General features: G+C 35.7%; 1 protein-coding gene across 1 annotated transcript in view; it reads right to left on the reverse strand.

Moving 5' to 3' along the window:
• Positions 1–19,021, reverse strand: part of LIPI (lipase I) — a 37,040-nt gene that overhangs the window by 15,646 nt on the left and 2,373 nt on the right. The window contains exons 3-7 of the mRNA XM_047753267.1: positions 15,631–15,739; positions 13,549–13,650; positions 10,718–10,807; positions 9,299–9,466; positions 7,262–7,366 (exon numbers count right to left, since the gene is read on the reverse strand). Coding sequence (XP_047609223.1) covers positions 7,262–7,366; positions 9,299–9,466; positions 10,718–10,807; positions 13,549–13,650; positions 15,631–15,739 — 574 coding nt within the window. The remainder of the gene's footprint in view (positions 1–7,261; positions 7,367–9,298; positions 9,467–10,717; positions 10,808–13,548; positions 13,651–15,630; positions 15,740–19,021) is intronic.

Genomic DNA, 19,021 nt, shown 5'->3' on the forward strand with positions numbered 1-19,021 from the left:
TTGAAAATGAGGAATGAAAAGCTTTCCAGACAGTGATGGGTATGGTAAAAAGTTGGTCAAATAATTAGTAAATGCTAACAGTTCTGTAAACCCCAAAATATGAGATTTTAGGTCAATCAAACATTTTTTCTTTTTCCTTTTTTGTCTTTTGTCTTTTTTAGGGCTGCATCCGCAGCCTATGGAGGTTCCCAGGCTAAGGGTCAAATCAGAGCTGTAGCTGCTGGCCTACACCACAGCCACAGCAATGCCAGATCCAAGCCACATCTGTGACCTACACCACAGCTCAGGGCAACGCTGGATCCTTAACCCTGAGCGAGACCAGGGATCAAACCCGAAACCTCGTGGTTCCTAGTCTGATTCATTTCCGCTGCACCACGACGGGAACTCCCAACATTTTTTTCTTTATCTATAGCATATCTAAGGTAAATATGATTAGGTTCCTTAATTATCTGATTAATAGGCCTACCTAAATTTGCTTGACAAATATAATTTACAACTTCACTGGTTGTTTAGGAATGACTGTAAAATCAGTCCTATATAGAGTGAGCTCATAATAGTTCTTTTTCAAAATGCCCATACAAAACAGTGGTATATCTTTCAGAGGCAAAGACGCTAAACTCATCCCTATACTCAGTATCATCTGGGCTACGCCAAAAGTTCTTACTCTCTGTGAGTTTTTCTGAGTACTGTGCAGCAACTCTTAAAAGATAAAGTATATAAACAGAACATGGAATGCATGAATTTTCTTGTGCGATTCACCACACTTACTAAAATTGTGCATGCTAGCTGTTTAATGTTGCTACTGAACAACTGGAGTAACTCCTTGCCTTATGCCTGATGCTTAGTGCCACCTCAAATAAGGTAATGAATTTATAACTGGCCTTCATCAATTGTAACTCAAAAGACATAAAGGAACACTTCTTACTTTAAATCAACTGCCCATCTTTAGATAAAATACTTTGTTCCCTTCACCCAAAAAAGTGAGTGTTCGGACTTGCTCAGATGATTTCTGGCAATATGATATGCTGAGATGTTAATAAAAAGCTGAACTCTGCTACAGGTATCTAGAAATTCTGGGTGTTCAATTCATAAATTAAATATGCAACCAAGCTCATATGAAGTAAGAGAAAATATCAGGAGGCAGAGATTAAGAGAAATTAAAGGCAAAGCTTAAGAAGAACTAAAGCCCTATATCTCCACAGGACTTGAGAACTGAGTGTAGCATGGAGACAGAGGCAGAAGTGTCAACATCTATGCTGCAACAAGAGACAATACAAAGTGATGGAGCTAAGATGAAAATTCATGCAGTCAGGGAATCTTTGTCATTGAAAGGGAAACTTGGAAATGTCTTCCAACTGGTTCTGCATGGGACGCAGGTGGAAAAAATCTTTTTCTATGAGACTAAATAAAACCCCAGGTAACAGGCATCAGCTGGTTAAGGGTGTCCCAAAATTTACATGAAAAATGCTCCAGGTTTATGGTACATAAATTCTGAAAAAAACAAAATCCAACTTGTTCTGAAGGGAGATTATGAAGAAGGTCAGACGGCTGAGAGTTTTCATGAACCTTTGTTTTGAAATAAAACAAATATTTTCTTTAATATTAGTAGAGACTCACACTGACCACTGAGGTCAGAAAATGACAACAATAAATCATGCATAAATTAAGAGAGATAAATAAAAGTTTATATGTAACAAAAGTTTAACCAGAAGAAAACTATAGATTATATTCAAGGAATAATATTGCTAATAAATGAAAAAAAGAATTTATTTTAAAATACAAAACTTAATACCTTCAAAGTACTCAATGAAAATAACTCTCAGAGAGTTATTTTCTAGTGGTGATCTAGTGGTTAGGATTCAGCACTTTTACTGCTGCATCCTGGGTTCAATCCCTGGTCTGGGAACTGAGATCCCACATCAACTCATTGCAGGCTGTGACAAATAACAAACAATAACAACAACAACAACAACAACAAAAAACACAACCCTCAATGTAAAATTCTATCCTGGACTAAATTTACATTTCAGCATAAGGAAAAAAAAAATAAGGATATTTTCAAGGAAACAAACCAATGAACTGAGAGACATTACTTAGTGAAAAGTTACTAAGGATCTATTTAAGTAAGATAGAAATTAAACTCAAAAGGAAGGATTTGTGGAGGGAGGAAAGAAGAACATAAAATGTAGAAATTTGAAACTTATAAGTGAGCATTTTATGTTACAATAATATTGATAATAACTGTTTATTGTTACATAAAAAGTGAAATAAAATATTACAGAACATAATATTGATGATAGAAAAGAAGACGCAAGATTCCAAGCTTTATGAGACAAATTGTTGTTGTGAGAGTATCTGATAGAATAGTCTGCAAGGCAAAATGTATTTTTATTTAAAAAGAAAAAAAAAAAACAACAACCCTAAAACAGGAAAAAAAAAAAGCAAAGCAAGTCAACAGGAAAATATGACAATCCTGAAACTTTATATAGCCTAAACTCACAGTCTCACAATACATAAAGCCAAAATCTAGACAGTGTAACTGTCTGCTAAAATAGAAGGTTTAAACAGAACTCAAATTGTAACATAGAGAAACTATCCAGTAGGTGGTTGAAAATTACGTGTTATACAAAGAACAGAGAAAAATCACAATTTTGGTGAGAAAAGACAATCAACTAATGCCAGCACTGACACGAATCAGATGCTGGGATTAGCTAACAAGAATTTTAAAGAAACCATCATAAAAAAATGTTTAAAAGTCAGAGTCTTTTTCAAAATATGAATAGAAAAGTCTCAGCCAAGAAATAGAAGTTATAAAAGAAAATAAAGTGCGGAGTTCCCGTCGTGGCGCAGTGGTTAACAGTGGTTAACGAATCCGACTAGGAACCATGAGGTTGCCGGTTCGGTCCCTGCCCTTGCTCAGTGGGTTGACGATCCTGCGTTGCGGTGAGCTGTGGTGTAGGTTGCAGATGCGGCTCGAATCCCGCATTGCTGTGGCCCTGGCGTAGGCCGGTGGCTACAGCTCCGATTCAACCCCTAGCCTGGGAACCTCCATATGCCGTGGGAGCGGCCCAAGAAATAGCAACAACAACAACAACAACAAAAAAGACAGAAAGACCAATAAATAAATAAATAAATAAATAAATAAATAAAGTGGTAGATCCCATCATGGCACAGCAGAAATGAATTTGACTAGGAACCATGAGGTTTCGGGTTGGATCCCTGGCCTTGCTCGGTGGGTTAAAGATCTGGTGTTGCCATGAGCTGTGGTATAGGTCACAAACGCAGCTTGGATCTGATGTTGCTGTGGCTATGGTGTATGTAGGCCAGCAGCTGTAGCTCCGATCTGACCTCTAGCCTGGGAACCTCCATATGCCCCGGGTGCAGCTCTAAAAAAAAAAAGGAAAATAAAGTGGAAATTACATACATGACAAATACCAGAGTTCCTGTTATGGCTCAGCGGCTAATGAACCAACTAGTATCCATGAGTACGAAGGTTCAATCCCTGGCCTTGCTCAGTGGGTTAAGAATCTGGCAATGCTATGAGCTGTGAGGTAGGTCACAAAAGCAGCTTGGATCCCACGATGCTGTGGCTGTGGCATAAGCAGGTGGCTTCGGCTCCGATTCGACCCCAAGCCTGGGAATGTCCATATGCTATAGGTGTGGCCCTAAAAAGACAAAAATATATATATACCATAATGGACAAGATAACCTACTAGATAGTCTCAATAATAGAGTAGAAGTGGTAGAGGATAGAAACAAGTAAACTTGAAGACAGATCAAGCTGTCACTCAGTCTGAAACAGAGAGAAAAGAGACTAAGAGAAAAAAATGAACAGAGCTCCACAGACCTGTGAAACTATAACAAAAGAATTATAATTAAACTTCAGAAAACTGAAAAAAAAGAAAAGAATCTTGAAAGCAGTCAAAGTAGAATGATGAAAACGTTATCTACAGGATAACACCAAGTGGGTTACAGTAGATTTCTCATCTGAAACCACAGAGGCCAAAAGGAACATTTTTTAAGTGCTAAAAGAGACCTCAACTATTAATCTTCTATCCAAAGCATTATTTGAGAATATGGGAGAAATAAAGACATTCTCAGGCCAAAAAAAAAACTTAGAGAATTTCTCATTAGCAGACCCATTCTTAAATGTTATAGAAAGGTACACAAAGGAATTGATGAAATTAATAATCTTAGAGTATCAGAAACAAAAAGGGGAAATGGAAAAAAAGAAATATGGATACATACAATAAATTATTGTTTTCCTTATGAGTTTATAAATCATATTTGTTACTTGAAATAAAAATTATCACACAATCTGATACTCGAGATAATAATATTTAGAAGTGGAGAATGTAAAATAACCTAAATGGAAATATAAGTCCCCACATTTCACTTGAAGTGGTAAATGTTAATGCCAGTAGACTTTGAAAACTCAAATATGTATTTTATATTGGTGGCAGGCCTCCCCAAATATGCCCATGTCCTAATCTATGGAAGCTGTGAATATATTACCTTAAAATGGCAAAAGATAATTAAAATCTCAAAGGGAATTGGGGTTGCTAATCAGCTGCCCTTAAAATAAAGAAATTATTTTGAATTATCCAAGTGGACCCAAAATAATCCCAAGGATTATAATCACAAAGCCTTAAAAGTGGAAGAGGAGAATCAGAAAAAGAGACATGATGCAGAAGGAAAGTCAAAGTGTTTATTTCTTTATTCTTAATCTTAATGATTATTTTAGATATTCTGCGGTATGTGCCTTTCAATATATATTTAAATAATATTGTCTATGTTTGAAGTAACACATAAAAGTATAATACTGTTAGAAAAAAATCTCCAGAGAAAATCTTCAGGACCTAGGGCTCAGCAAAGAGTTCTCAGACACCAAAACTATGTTCCGTGAAAGGAGAAAGTAATAAATTAGGCCTCATAAAAAGGGAATGGCACCTTCTTCTCATGAAGAAGATGAAAAAACAATCAAGTTATAGGCTGGGAAAAAAAAAATTTGCAGACAAAATCTTCAACAAGTAAAAGTGGACTTCTATCAAAAATATAATGAAGAACCCTCAAAACTCAATAGTTAAAAAAAATCCAGTTGGAAAATGAGCAGAAGACTGAAACACACATTTGACCAAAGAAGATACTAGAAAATATATGCAATATCATGTTATTAGAGCAAAAAAATTAAACTCTCAACAATGCATCACTATACACCTATCAGAATGGATAAATCTTTGAAGTTCCCACTGTGGTGCAGTGGGTTAAGGATCCAGCATTGTCTCTATAGCGACTTGGGTCATGTCTGTGGCTCACATTCGATCCCTGGCCTGGGAACTTTTGTATGCCATGGGTAGGACAAAAAAAAAAAAAAAAAAGATAAATTTTAACAATAATGACAACACCAAATGCTAGTAAGAAATCAGAGATATTAAATTACTCATACTTACTGTGGGGAATAAAAAATGGTTAGCCACACTGAAAAACACTGTCATTTTCTTTCTTTCTTTTTTTTTTTGTGTGTGTGTGTTTTTAGGGCCGCACCCACGGCATATGGAGTTTCCCAGGCTAGGGGTCGAATAGGAGCTGTAGCTGCTGGCCTACACCACAGCCACAGCAATGCCAGACCCGAGCCCCATCTGCGACCTAAGTCCACAGCTCATGGCAACGCGGGATCCTCAACCCACTGAGCGAGGCCAGGGATTGAACCCGCAACCTCATGGTTCCTAGTCGGATTCATTTCCACTGTGCCCCAGTGGGAACTCCAACACTGTCATTTTCTTTTAAGGCTAAACGTACAATTAATTTCTGATCCAGCATTTGTATTCCTGGGCATTTATAACAGAGAAATGAGAACTTAAATTTACACAAAAATATTTATGCAAATAGTCATAGCAGCTTTATTCACGATAGCCAAATCTAACCATATCCATGATATCCTACAATAGATGAATAATTAAACAAACTACACTACACACATACAATGGAATATTACTCAGCAATAAAAAGGAATGAATTATTGATACATGCTGCAACACAGATGAAGCTCCAGAGAATTATGCTTAAAAGGCCAATTAAAAGGTCACATAGTTAATGATTCCCTTTATACAAAATTTTTAATTGACAGAATTTTAGGAATATGTTCATGGATGTCACAGATTAGAAAGGTCAGGTTAAGAAAATTGTATATATAGTATAAAAGTGCCACCCAAGTGATCTTGTGGTGATGGAACTGTTCAATAGCTTTGCTGTCATGATAAATACAAAGCCCTATAGAATGATTAAATGATTGAATTGTACAAAGCTAAACACACACAAGTGATGAAATATAAATAAGATGGATGGATTTTAGCAAGATAAATATTGTGGTAGTGACATTTTATTTATTCTATATTAATGAAAAATTTTTACCATTGAAGAAAAATGAATTAATTGTACACAGGCTCTCCTCTGCATTATTTCTTATATCTACATGTGAATCTAAATTTAATTCAATTAAAATTTTAATTTCAAAATGGATTGCCCTCCCCCAAAAAAATGGATGACAGGGTCCATCACAAATGAATGACAGGACACACCACAAATGTTTAAAGACTATCTTCAAATTGATGGTAACTGGGCCTGCAAAATGGTAATACTACCTAGCCTAAAATATTTTAAAATATAAGAAGCTATTTTAAGTATTTATTCCACAGTAGCCAAGATCAATGGCAGTGACTGGAAATTTATTTCATGATATTCTTTGTATAATAGGGCTTTTATTTATACACCACTTCAAGATTTGATCTCTAAAGAGGATAATTTCACTTTTTAAATAGCTTCTCATAAGTCTAATTATTTAATATATTTCTAAGAGATTATCTCCTGTTCTTCAAATTTTCTCCTCTTATCCAACTCTAAATATATTGGGAAAATTACTATTTATTTGCACTTTTTGTATTTATAGAATTTAGTGTGTTTCCAAAAAGATAATCATAAAAAGTGTAGATAGATGTCTTAAACTCTGTAACCTGTTATACACTGACATAACTCTAAATGTAGGAAACTGGGGGTATAAAACAAAAGACCTTGATTTTTTTTTGGAAAATATTACACAAAGCATATGCTCAATTTATTTAAAAATCCTTATTTGAATTTGTACAACTGGCTCTAATAAATTTTAAAATCCCATGAAAGTGCCTGGTAAAATTTGTTTTGGATAAAAATATAAATTAGTATATAAAACTAATTATTGGCTCATTTGTTAAAAATGTTAACTTACTACAGAATGGATTTGTTTGAACAGTATCCAAAAACACTGTGGTCCTGAGAGATCTGTTTTCTATTCTTTCTTTTAAGATATCTTTCCATAGCTCAGTTTGATAACCTGAGAATTGAGAAATAGAACATTAGTAATTTGACTTCCATCAAACAGCATACAAAAATATCAAATCACTAAAAAAATAAAGGATAAAATTATAATAATCATTTAATTTGAGGATTTTTCTAACATAATATCATTTTTCAAAATAATTTCACATTCTATTATTTTTAATTATGATAACAACTCTTAAATTCGAGATTCATAAATAAATCTACCACCTGGAAATCTTATTAGAGTTTAGCATACTCCATATGGTTAAAGCCCATTTGTAGAAGTTTTTACTACTATATTGTAAATTCGGAATTCTACTTGAAATTCTTTTTAGTAAATTCAGCAGAATAAATTGATTAGATAACACTTAAACATGAAAATTAGTTCATGAGCACAGCCACCAATTTGCCTATTTACACATTCATACAGATACGATATGCTTATGTACATGTTATATAGACAATACAAAATAGAGATAGCACCTATATACACTATATTTTGTGTGTGTAATAAATACTTCAGAAACAAACATTATTTGTACATTGAGAATATGCAATATACACACTATAAGATGCTTCCTGCTTCATGGATGTGTCTATTTCCACATTGCTACCTCTAAATTTTAGATTTGAATGTAGTAGAAAGAATACTGAATTGAAAATTTAGAGGTTTAACTCTCGTTCTCACTGTGCCCTTAAGCAATCCATATGTTCACACTAGGTTACAATTTTCCTTTATATGGAAAAGCAATAGGACCAGAAAAGCAATCCCCAAAATGGGGTCTGAAGAAAACTAATCCCACAAGACATTTTGTGGATAGAAGGGGTCTATAAGGAAAAAAGTCTGGCAAAGCCTGCATATTGCTTGCCTCTCCTAGCAATTCTCCGAGTATGTTAATATAAAGCTCCTGTGAAAGAAAAGTGCAGGAGGCTGTTTAATTCAGACTTGATAATTGCAACACATTTCACTGAGGCGCTTTGGTTTTGGAAACATTTCTAGGAGAGACTACATGATACTGATCAGATGTTTAGATGTTCATGACATGCCTTTGTTTTTGGCAAACCCTGAACAAACAGCCTCTGAGATTCTTTCCACCTCTTCTAACATTTGGTTTTTACATGGATTCTTTTTTCTCTATAATTTCCCACCAGCAGCCTTTAGTAATCACAAGTTGCAATAGTTAACTGCTCTTACCAAGTTTACTGATTTATGAGTTGTGAAACCATGTACGATTCATACTACTTGCTAATAGCAAATGAAAAGCTAACCATGGTTCACACCTCTTTACTTGCTCATAAGTCTCCCCATTAAAAAGCAAAACAAAACTCAGTACTGCTAAGAATGTACAAGTCTCTTTCTTTAGTGGAAATACAGATAGATAATAAATAGTAAGATCTTTTTGTATATCAGAATTCCTGTCGTGGTTCAGTGGAATCGAATCTAACTAGCATCCATGAGCACTCAGATTCGATCCCTGGCCTCGCTCAGTGGGTTAAGAATCTGGTGTTGCCATGAGCTTAGTGTAGGGTCGCAAAAGCGGCTCAGATCTTACATTGCTGTGGCTGTGGCATAGGCCGGCAGCTGCAGCTCTAATTCCACCCCTAGCCCGGGAACCTCCATATGCCACAGGTGCAGCCCCCCCCCCCCCAAAAAAAAGACAAAAAAGTTTAAAAAGATCTTTTCATGTATCAAGAACAAGGATGGTCATGAGAGCACCAAATGCACCCACTACACTGAGCACAGAAAAGCAGTTCACCAAGTTCTCTCACTATCTGAAAAAAATATTTAGTACGAAATAAACTATTTTCTGTTCCATAAAAAAAGTTCCCATAAAGCATTAACATATTCACAAGTGAATGTGAAAGTTTCCAGTAGAAAATACTAACACAATTATATTGTCCATTTTCCACAAACAATTATAGTAATTAGAACAATCTCTCTTACCTAGTTTAGGACATGATTTTTCCTTAAAGTTGTCACAATCCACACATGAGCCAGACTTGTAATCTTTGTAAGAATGACAAGGAAACGAAATAAAATTGCAGCTTGTTTCCAAAGCTGCCATAAACAAGTAAACTGCTCTCTGGTGGTCGCATTTAATAAATTCAATTCCTTTAGTGTTAAAAATCAAGCAGTTAGATATATTAAGTTCATATAAGTTAGAAAAAAATAAAGATTAAGTTCTACATAACGTTGTGAACTTTATGAACATCAAAGTATTGATTAAAATGCAGCGTTTTATCTCAGGCAACTAAACAAATGGTACAACTGAAAACTTAAGGATACTATGCCTTTTATGTGCGATTTATAGCAAATTTTTCTAAAGTAATAATTAAAACAGCAAAATATATTTCATTTCAATACTTCAACAAACCCTAGACACATAGTGTTACCATATTTTGTAACTAGTGTACACATAGCTCTCTTTTAACTCTCACCACTAACATTTCTATTTTATTTTTATTTATTTATTTATTTTTATTTGCTTTTTTAGGGTCGTGCCTGTGGCATATGGAGGTTTCCAAGCTAGGGGTCCAATCAGAGCTACAGCTGTCAGCCCACACCACAGCCATAGCAATGCCAGATCTGAGCCACATCTATGACCTACACCACAGCTCATAGCAACGCCCAATCCTCGACTCATTGAGCGAGGCCAGGGATCACACCCACATCCTCATGGATCCTAGTCGGGTTTGTCAACCTGAGCCACGATAGGAACTCCATCACCTAACATTTCTATCCAGTGTTGGACATGACTAAGAAACCTGGTGACATTAACACTTTATCATGTCCCTTTCCTTTCCCAACTGCTCACATCATTATCCTCTTGGCCAAACTCCTCTAGTTGTAGCAGCTATTAATGATGTGATGCTTGACCAGGTGCCACTGCAGACCTCAGAATATTTCTTACTATGGCTCTGATTTGAGCCAAATTCCACACCTGAAACAGTTGCTCAGCTATGTATGTACAAAATAACCAAGTGCAGAAGTTCATAAACCTATGTTTGTACAATATTATAACAACGGAAAAATTAAATCCTGAAACCAAACTTGTGTTATATGATACTTTGGCTACATTTGCTTCTTCATTTGACTTGTAAATTTCTCCTAATGTTTAAAATGATGAACTAAAACTGTTGAGTCTGTATTATAATCAGTTTCATCCATAACCAAATGAGATGTCTACTGGTAACACTTATGAACTGAGAAAGATAAAATTAAACTATTTTCCACCAATAACTCCCAAATCCTGAGCAAAAGTGATAAAAATCTTGCCCACAGATTAAGCAGGGAAAAGGTAAACTGATTTTCTTTCATTATTTTGAGTCATGAACAATTTATTCTAAAATACTATTGGTATACCTGCAAAAATTGATTTAGGACAGCCAGGTTGTTTTTTCCCTCCATTTGGATAAAAATCTATATGTCCCAAGGGTTCTTTAATGCCTAAACCTGAGAAGAAAAGTACTCAAGAATCACAAAGTAAATACAATCAGGTCAGCCACATATCCTATAAAATCCACTGAAAGTGACTAAAAACTTGAATCAAAAAATAAATGCTATTTTTTAAAAGATGAGTTTTTCTAGTCTTAACTCCTCAATTTAATTCCTCATGCAAATTATGTTTCATTAATTTAACACATTTACCTATGATCAGTTTATTATGGGCCCATCACATTTCTTTGTGCTGTGAATACGTAAGTGAAAAAGGAAAAGAGCAAAATTTCTTATTGTAGTGGAAAGTATTTCCTAGTAGAGAAAGATGTAATAAGTAAGCAAAAATACAGTATTTAAGATAATAGTAAGTGCAACAGAGAAAAATTAAGCAGAATAAAGGACAACAAATGCCTAGTGAGGGTGGTAGGTTGCAGTTTTAATTAGCTTGTTTGGAAAATCTCCCATGAGGAGTTGAGAATAGAGCAAAGGGTCAGTGAAGAATGTGACGGAAGCAGTAAGTCAAGGTGATATCTGCTTGCACATGGGGTATTCAAAGAAGTTGGTGAAATATGTAAGACAGAGCATTAGAGGAAATGAAACCAAGTCATTTACGACCTTTTAGGTGAGTGTGATGATTCATTCTCTTTCTTGATAATAATATGAAGGATTTGATGCTAAAATTCACTAACTGGAAAAATTGAAAGATGCTGCATCACAGCTGGAACAAGTTGGGCCTGAGTGACATGAAACACATAGCTATGACTTAAGAGCTTCAGTACACACTCGTCCACTGGTATCCATAGAGTATTGGTTCCAGGCCTTGCCGCACCTACCCCTAACTCCAAAGATACCAAAATCTGAGGGTACCCAAGTTGCTTATATAAAATGGTACATTACAGACATCTCTCTGTACTCTTGAGTTCCACATCTGCAAATACTGATAGCCATTCTGTAGAGCCTGGGGGCACTGAGGAAGGTGCAAATTCTGGGTGCATTACCAATATGGGGTCCATAACTAAGGGAAGCCCTAAGAATGAAAGAGGTTAGCAAGCTCAGAATAGCCATGACTGTGATTAGATATAAAATACTGCTGCTGAGTAAGACTGCAAACTTTAGTTTGGGATAAAAGAAATTTCCTACAACATAAGGAACTCTTGAGCGAGGTCAGCAATAGATTCAGTACAACACAAGATAAATACTTGCGTCTGGCAATAAGGATTAAAATGCAGCTGTGAATCCATTAAATATCTACAAAATAATTCTAAAAAAAAATGTAGCTCCTTGATTAGTGCTCTTATGTATCAGAACATGACAGTGAGGTATTAGCAGGGCAAGAGAGCACTGGGCATGTGCATTACAGGGGAGGGGTTTCAACATAAAAGGAAAGACCAAGGACAACTTAGACAACTTCATTAGAACTCCCTGCAATCCAGGGAAGCACATGTATGATGTGATTGTATGGTAAGGGTATGCTAGCCAACATTTTCTCTAATCTGCCTCTGAGGTAGAATCAAATCAGACCAAGAAGACTGCTTAGAAATCAGGAAGAAGCAAAAGATATTTATAATTAACTTACAAGCAGCCCTTGATTCAAGCATGTCATTTCTCTTTTATCAGATGGAAGGGGCAGGGCAGCTTGTTTGGTCTGTTTAGGTCATTCATTCTCTTGGTTTCAAGGAGGGTGGGGAGAGCAGATATGGCTTTTTAATTTTCTTTTTATTGTAAAATATAACATGCAGAAAATATCATAAAATATAAAACTAAAAATTAATTAAAGGATATAAAGCAAATAGCCACTTAGCTACCACACCCATATCAGGAAACAGAACCTAGAAACTCCCTGTGTGCCTTAACCCAATCACCAGCTTTTCTCTTTTATATTAAAAAAAACTGTTTTCTTTTTAAATATGTATTTTTACCATTGCTATTTTTACCTGCTAAGAATACCTCCATAACAATATATTTTAGATTCTAGATTAGCAAATTTTGGGGGAAAAAACACATAAATTGATTCATACTTAATGCATGCTTTTGTGTCTGGCTTCTTTCAATTTCCAGTATATTTGTGCTTGTGATGTTAAAGCACATTGTCAAGTGTAAATGTAGTTACTAGTTTGTAATCATTCATTGCTATATAGTATTTCATTGAATGAACATACATACATACACATAAAGAAAAAGTCCCTGATGTATAGGAAATAATAATAGTATCATGGATTTCAAGTAGGGAAGGGAGTCAGGGCATCTAAAATATTATCTGAAATGTCTAGCAGGTGCTCTCAGGCCAAAACTGTCAATAGTCAGACATTTTAGGAAAATAATTGAAAACCTTTAAGAAAAGCATCTCCATCTGTTCTCATAACAAAGTGAGAAAATGAGTAGAGAGAATGGTAACCTAAATATATCAGGAAAATTAAGCATGGGGGAAATTGTGATCAAGTCAATAGAACTGTGAATAGCATGAACAGGATGAAGTATATATACATATTTTTTTATTTTAATAAAATCTCAGTTTTTTAGGAGGATGTGGCAGTTCTTGAAAACTGAAGGAGGAAAGCTAAAGGCAAAGAGTGACATTTGACACCACAGGAAATCACTAGCTCCAAGAAATGTTGCTTGTGGGAAATATAATCATTATATAATTATAGTCTTATCATCGCTTCCTCCACTACTCTTTTCCTATGTTCTCATCTTCCCCAGTGTCTATGTCTCCTTTTCAATTTCAAATAATTAAGGAATAAATCCCGCATTTTTACCATTGGTGTCAGTATGGATGACATCCACAAAATTTGCATCAGTGTAATCTAATCTGCCATTTGATGGTTTTCCAGAGAATTGTGGTCCAGCAGGGTCAAGGCCTGAAATTCAAGAATGAAATTATCTATTAATCAAGTTGTACCACTGGGTTCATTAGATCATATGTTTGCATTATTACATTATAAACATAGCAAGCCTATACAGTTTTAGCTTAAACCTGTCCAAAAATAAACCTCAGGATTAATAAAACTAAATGAATAGCAAGTATCATCTTTATTTGAATTTTTTTTTTACCAGTCTTCAGAGTTTACCAACAATGTAGTGTTAAGCCACACAACAGATGCCTCAGTAAAATATTGTGGGATTTTTTTAGCATTTTTATAAAGTACTTAGGAATATACTGGTTGCAACTTTACATTTAATTAAAAATATAATTACTACTACTCCCGAGGGGAGAAAATAATAAATACCATCCCGGTCCTGTCTTGAACCTCATGCTGTACTAGCTCATCCTGGATCTATCTGTGGGTCTAAAATGATTTTAAGCATTTAGATGCAATTTGAGCTGTGGAATAAAACATATTTATTATTAGCTCATCATTCCTTCCTCACAAAAGTTTCCCACATACACAAGAAAAGAAAAATATATTAAAATTTTCATAAAGTATGGATATTATGTCTAGCGTTATTGAAAATTCTAAATAAAAAACTCTAGGCTCATGACCTCCTGAAGAGTGTAAAAAGGTGCAGAAGAGATGAAATGTAATGCCTTGAGAACATCAATGCAATGGGTAAACAAGCATCCTAAAGAGGTTTTTTTTCTTTTGTCTTTTTAGGGCATGTGGAAGTTCCCAGGCTAGGGGTCGAATCAGAGCTGTAGCTGCTGGCCAACGCCACAGCCACAACAACACTGAATCCAAGACATCACACCACAGCTCATAGCAACACCAGATCCTTAACCCACTAAGCAAGGCCAGGGATGGAACCCACGTCCTCATGAATACTAGTCAGGTTTGTTACCACTGAGGCACAGTGGGAACTCCTTAAAGAGATATTTTAAAAGATAAAATGTAATATTGCTCATCTCAGGACCTTCTGTTATCCCTCATTAATTTGGCCCACATGACTGAGGCAGAAACTCCTCTTTCCCTATAAATTGCTCTGATGTAGAACTACCAAATTTGCTGGCTTTTTAAACCCTGATAATTACTTGGCATGTGGAGCCATTGGAACTAGACTAATATGTGAGTAAATACACTTTAAAATAAGGTAGGATTACCACTAGATCAAACTGAGCTAGTGTGGTGCTTAAAAGAGAATGGGCCTTGGATTCTAGAGCTTTGTATAAATCCTGCCTTAGCTGTTACTAACATTGATTTTCCTGCATTCATTTCGGAACCTCAGTTTTCACATCTGTATAATGGGGATGAAGTTAAAACTGATCAAAGTAGGTAACGTATACTTAAGATTTGCAAGGATCCTAAATATCTAAACAAGTGATGCACCTCTCCCCTCCCCCTTTGTTTAACTAAAGACTCTAGTGCTAACATTTGAAATTATTATAAATCTTCAGTGGGAATAGATCTCAATAATTCTTAAAAAGATAAATTAACTGGGGAGGGCTACTATCCTCCTAGTTTAAAATCACTACCATTCCTAGAGAGAAGCCTGAAAATCCATGTCAGCATTATTTGGTTACTAAGCTTTCTGGAAGCAGTAACCTTGGTAAGGAAATATGAGAGGAATCAGGTCCAGAACATGGATACCAACTCCTGATTCTCTCTTCTAGTGTTCAAGTAAAATTTTTATAAAATGATTAAAATAAATCAAAATTTGTAAAAGTACATGGTGGTAGGTTATATTCTTAGTTAATACATGAAAAAAAATTACATTTAATTGGCCAAACTTTCTTCTGGATTGTTATAATAATATGTCCTTAAAATTCACATGAGGCTGCAGAAATTAATCATTCCCCTGCCATTTATATATTTATATATATAAAACTTCAGTTAAGAACTAAACAAGACTTTAGAGTCTAACTAAAACAAAGACACTGTTTAATATTGTCAAAAATATTTTACCTGTTATTCTTCCAACTTGACCTTGAAATATCTTTCCAACAAATCCACTAATATGAGCTCCTAAGCTCACACCTATGAAATGAAAACTATCAAGAGATGCTCCATGTTTCTGCAATTCAAAATGCAGTGTTATAATTTTCATTTCAGAAAAATCACAAATTATGTCTTGTTGAATCAATATTCTAAAATTCATTATTTTTTTCTGATTGAATCTATTCCTAGAACACAGGGAATGGGATTTTTTTTTTCTCCTTTAAGGGCCACATTCACAGTACATGGAAGTTCCAGCCTAGGGGTCGAATTGGAGCTACAGCTGCTTGCCTATGCCACAGCCACAGCAACACTGGATCAGAGCCACATCTGTGATCCACACCATAGCTCAGGGCAACACCAGATCCTTAACCCACTGAGAGAGGCCAGGGATTCATGGACATCAGTTGGGTTCATTGCCACAATGCCACGAGGGGAACTCCCAAGAATGTGATTTTATAATTTCAAAACAACTATATCTTTGTTCAATTTTTTCCATAAAAATATCTGGCTTTTCTTTACACATTTTAATACCATTAAAGTTTTACTTAAATATTAAAAAAACTTTTATCATTTTTAACTAAAAGAGCATGTGCAAAATAATAATGAATAAAGCATTTCATAATAATAATAATATTTAAACATATATAGGCACTTACTTTGTGCTATCTACCTTGATGAGTGCTTTATAAACCTCTTAGTTAACGTTCACAATAGTGTTATGACATTTCTTTTTATTCTGTTGCCTGAAACTTTCCCTGGCACCTATTAAATGCTTATTAAGGAGTTCCCGTCGTGGCGCAGTGGTTAACGAATCCGACTAGGAACCATGAGGTTGAGGGTTCGGTCCCTGCCCTTGCTCAGTGGGTTGACGATCCGGCGTTGCCGTGAGCTGTGGTGTAGGTTGCAGACGCGGCTCGGATCTCGCGTTGCTGTGGCTCTGGCGTAGGCCAGTGGCTACAGCTCCGATTCGACCCGTAGCCTGGGAACCTCCATATGCCGCGGGAGCGGCCCAAAGAAATAGCAAAAAGACAAAATAAATAAATAAGTAAATAAATAAATAAAATTAAAAAATAAATAAATGCTTATTAAATATGGTTTGATAATGAGTTGCCCCAAACCAAAGCCATATACACATTATTATATGGGAAAAAGATGGTCTTCAGGTCAAGATCTTTTTAACTCCAAAATATAAACTAATTGAACTCCCTGTTTTATCTGTAGACTGTGTCAAAAACTTTAGGAAGACTGAACAGTGTGAATATTTTTTTTTTTTTTTGTCTTTCTGCCATTTCTTGGGCCGCTCCCACTGCACATGGAGGTTCCCAGGCTAGGAGTTGAATCGGAGCTGTAGCTGCCAGCCTACGCCTGAGCCATAGCAACGCGGGATCCGAGCCTCGTCTGCAACCTACACCACAGCTCAAGGCAACGCCGGATCATTAACCCATTGAGCAAGGGCAGGGTTCGAACCCGCAACCTCATGGTTTCTAGTCGGATTCGTTAACCACTGCACCACGACGGGAACTCCTGAATAATTATCTTTATGTCGGAGATGATAAAATGAGATTCACAGATTTTAAGTGATTCCCCCAGATCACAAGCTGGAGAGTGATGAGGTCTGATCTTCCAAGGCCAAGTTCTGAACACATCTTAGAATCCCAGGCTAGGGAGGAAGGTTTGTGGCATTGAGACCTTGAATGAGGGAGAATTTCTTCTACCACACTCTCAGGAAGCAGCTCATGGTTCAGTCTATAGAGTGACATATTTGATGGCTTATAGAAAGATAGGAAGTGGAGTTCTTGTTTTGGCTCAGTGGTAACAAACCCAACTAGTATCCATGAGGATGTGGGTTCGATTCCTGGCCCCACTCAGTAGGTTAAAGGATCTAGCATTGCCATGAGTTGTGGTGTAGGCTGGCAGGTGCAGCTCCAGTTCAACCCCTAGCCTGGGAAATTCCACATGCTGTGAGTGTGGCCCTAAAAAAAAAAAAAAAAAAAAAAATAGGAAACATTTATTCTAATGATTCTAATGAGAAACTAGATTCAGGTTTTCCAGACACAGGCTGATAATTTTCTTCAAATTTTTCAGACCAATGTCCAGAACCCCAAGGGAGTGTTGCTCTCTACTTTAGTGCTACTGAATTTTTCATCCCTTCTCTTTAATGTGAAGCCTCTGCAAGTAAAAACACTGTTAGAAATTTATAGAATACTACACATTTATTCTACTTAACATTCATATGTTCCACAATGTGAGGTACATATTTATTAGAGAGAATACCACTGCTAAAAGGAAAAATCAATTTATAGACTATCAGTAAGAACAGGTGAATCGATTTCTTCTCTGTTACTGCTAAGCCATGAGGGGAACTCCCAAGAATGAGATCCCCTTCAGTCTCCGCAGAGGGAGGTTTGATCTTGTCCAAATTTGGGGATATAAAATAAGTAATTATGGCTGACTTTATTCCATGATTATTATATGCCAAACACTGGTCAAGAATTAATTTTATTTAATATTTAAATATTACTATAAAATTTTGTTATTCTAAATGTAAAGACAAGTAAAGGAGGCAGAAAGGTTAAGCCATTGCTTCAAGTCACACAGATAAGAGATGGATTGGTCTTAGACGCCCTCCATTCTGACTTCTAACCTCTATGTGCAACTGCTTCTTGGATTTGTAATGCTTGCTCAATTTCATCAGAGGCTGGAAGTTCAACACAACACAACTCAAAGGCAGATTTCAAGCTCAAGAATGTCCCCATTATTAGACCCCACCCTTTTCACTCTCCACTGCCCATCACCACCACCTCTCTTTAGAACAGACGTGGGTCTCCATATGTATCAACTTAGTAACCAAAGATCGTTCAAACTACAAATGACCTACAACTGGCCTGAATTTATTTCACCCATTCCAACCAACCCTGGACCTAAATGGAAAGGAGACCTGCCTCCAAGGTGGCCAAAAGTATGCTACTTTTCAAGCTGTTTTTCCCCTCAGTTTTATCAATGCACACTTGACTAATTATAAATATATTAGACATAACTTTGAAAAGATTTCTCTGAAATTTAACGACTATAGTTTATCCCCTCTGTGCACATGGAATCACTAGCTTATCCTGAAGTCAGTATAGGTAAAGTTAAAACAAAAAAACATAAATCTTAAATGATTTTAAGATAAAACACAGTAGCTGGGTCTTTAAGATAATTTTTTAAAAAATAGGTCATGTCTAGGTATGGATTTATCCACTTACACAAAGAAAAGATGGCTGATATGTTAACATATCAATGCAGTAATTCTTAATGCTTATGAGAAAACATAATGATATTACATACTGTATATCATATAACATATATAACATAAAAT

Source organism: Phacochoerus africanus, chromosome 1, assembly GCF_016906955.1.
Source record: "Phacochoerus africanus isolate WHEZ1 chromosome 1, ROS_Pafr_v1, whole genome shotgun sequence".
Taxonomy (NCBI): domain Eukaryota; kingdom Metazoa; phylum Chordata; class Mammalia; order Artiodactyla; family Suidae; genus Phacochoerus; species Phacochoerus africanus.